Source organism: Limulus polyphemus, unplaced genomic scaffold, assembly GCF_000517525.1.
Source record: "Limulus polyphemus unplaced genomic scaffold, Limulus_polyphemus-2.1.2 Scaffold7317, whole genome shotgun sequence".
Taxonomy (NCBI): domain Eukaryota; kingdom Metazoa; phylum Arthropoda; class Merostomata; order Xiphosura; family Limulidae; genus Limulus; species Limulus polyphemus.
In genome coordinates, this window is record NW_013672927.1 from 31,523 (window position 1) to 32,966 (window position 1,444).

Here is a 1,444-nt window from a genome sequence, read left to right on the forward strand (position 1 = left end):
TTTGATTTCATGACATATATTCTGATCCACAAAAGTACCTACATCCCTCACCCTAATTTTGATTTCATGACATATATTCTGATCCACAAAAGTACCTACATCCCTCACCCTAGTTTTGGATTTCATGACATATATTCTGATCCACAAAAGTACCTACATCCCTCACCCTAGTTTTGGATTTCATGACATATATTCTGATCCACAAAAGTACCTACGTCCCTCACCCTAGTTTTGGTACTTTTGTGGATCAGAATATATGTCATGAAATCCAAAACTAGGGTGAGGGATGTAGGTACTTTTGTGGATCAGAATATATGTCATGAAATCCAAAACTAGGGTGAGGGATGTAAGTACTTTGTGGATCAGAATATATGTCATGAAACCAAAACTAGGGTGAGGGATGTAGGTACTTTTGTGGATCAGAATATATGTCATGAAACCAATTAGGATGATGGACCTATGATTTCATGATATATATTTTGATCCCTGCACAAAAAGTTTCTAGATTTCTAGCATCAAGAATATTTTCAAAAACAAATTCGTCACTTGAAACAATATTAACAAGTCTCCAGTAAAAGTATTCTGATCTTGCCTGCATCTTTTGATCTCTGCACAACAGCATCAAGATCCCTGGAAAATTTTTTGTTGGTGAGGTTTGCTCCTACATCCACCAGAAGGTACGTTCCTTCCATACTTTTAATTATGGCCTCCGCTTCTTCGTGTCCCGAAATTGTGGCTTCCGATCCTTTTTCTACCTTAACGGGGCTGGCTGATGCCATCTTTCAATAAACTAACAAACAATGATAACTAGACATTAAGGTTTTGGAGAAATAAAACCTGTCGGCATTCTACACTTCACCTTTGATATTCAAATAATAAGAAAAAAAAGAAAGTTATATTAAATATTCCTAAAAAACACATTAGTTTATGTTTTGAAACCTTCATACGGTGTGGTGTCTTCTCTCTATCACATCTTATGTAAACATGGTTAAATAACAAGTTTCCTAGTTTCTCACTCACTCACTACCAACAACGAATTTTACACGTAGAAAGGTGACCAACCTCATGCAATGTTAACTTTTCAAGTGTGACACATACTTGTATTAATTAAAGAAGTACTAGCACTATACAATATTAGCTGAACTTCTCTGTAACTGGTTAGTGTCACACAATTACAAAATGTATTACACAACAAAATCTTAGTATTTACATCAGATATAATTATCAAGATCTCCAAACAAAAATAATATTTTTTTATCTTTACAAACACTTTAATCATGTATGGTGAATTCAAATATTCAGGCTCTGGATTTGATGGCTTTCTTGACATTTGTCAGTTCCTTATTGATTTCTTTGAATTACTTACAAACAATCTGCTTTACATTTGTGAAATCCAGTTTGGCTCGAGAGTCAGGAATGGTAATTTCTTTATATGAATCCATTA

General features: G+C 34.2%; 1 protein-coding gene across 1 annotated transcript in view; it reads right to left on the reverse strand.

Moving 5' to 3' along the window:
- The window catches only part of LOC106474517 (3'-5' ssDNA/RNA exonuclease TatD-like), a 9,858-nt gene that overhangs the window by 6,489 nt on the left and 1,925 nt on the right, over nt 1-1,444 (reverse strand). Inside the window, 1 exon segment of the mRNA XM_022402830.1 lies at nt 547-790. Within this exon segment, the coding sequence (XP_022258538.1) occupies nt 547-779 (233 nt within the window). The 5' untranslated portion in view covers nt 780-790.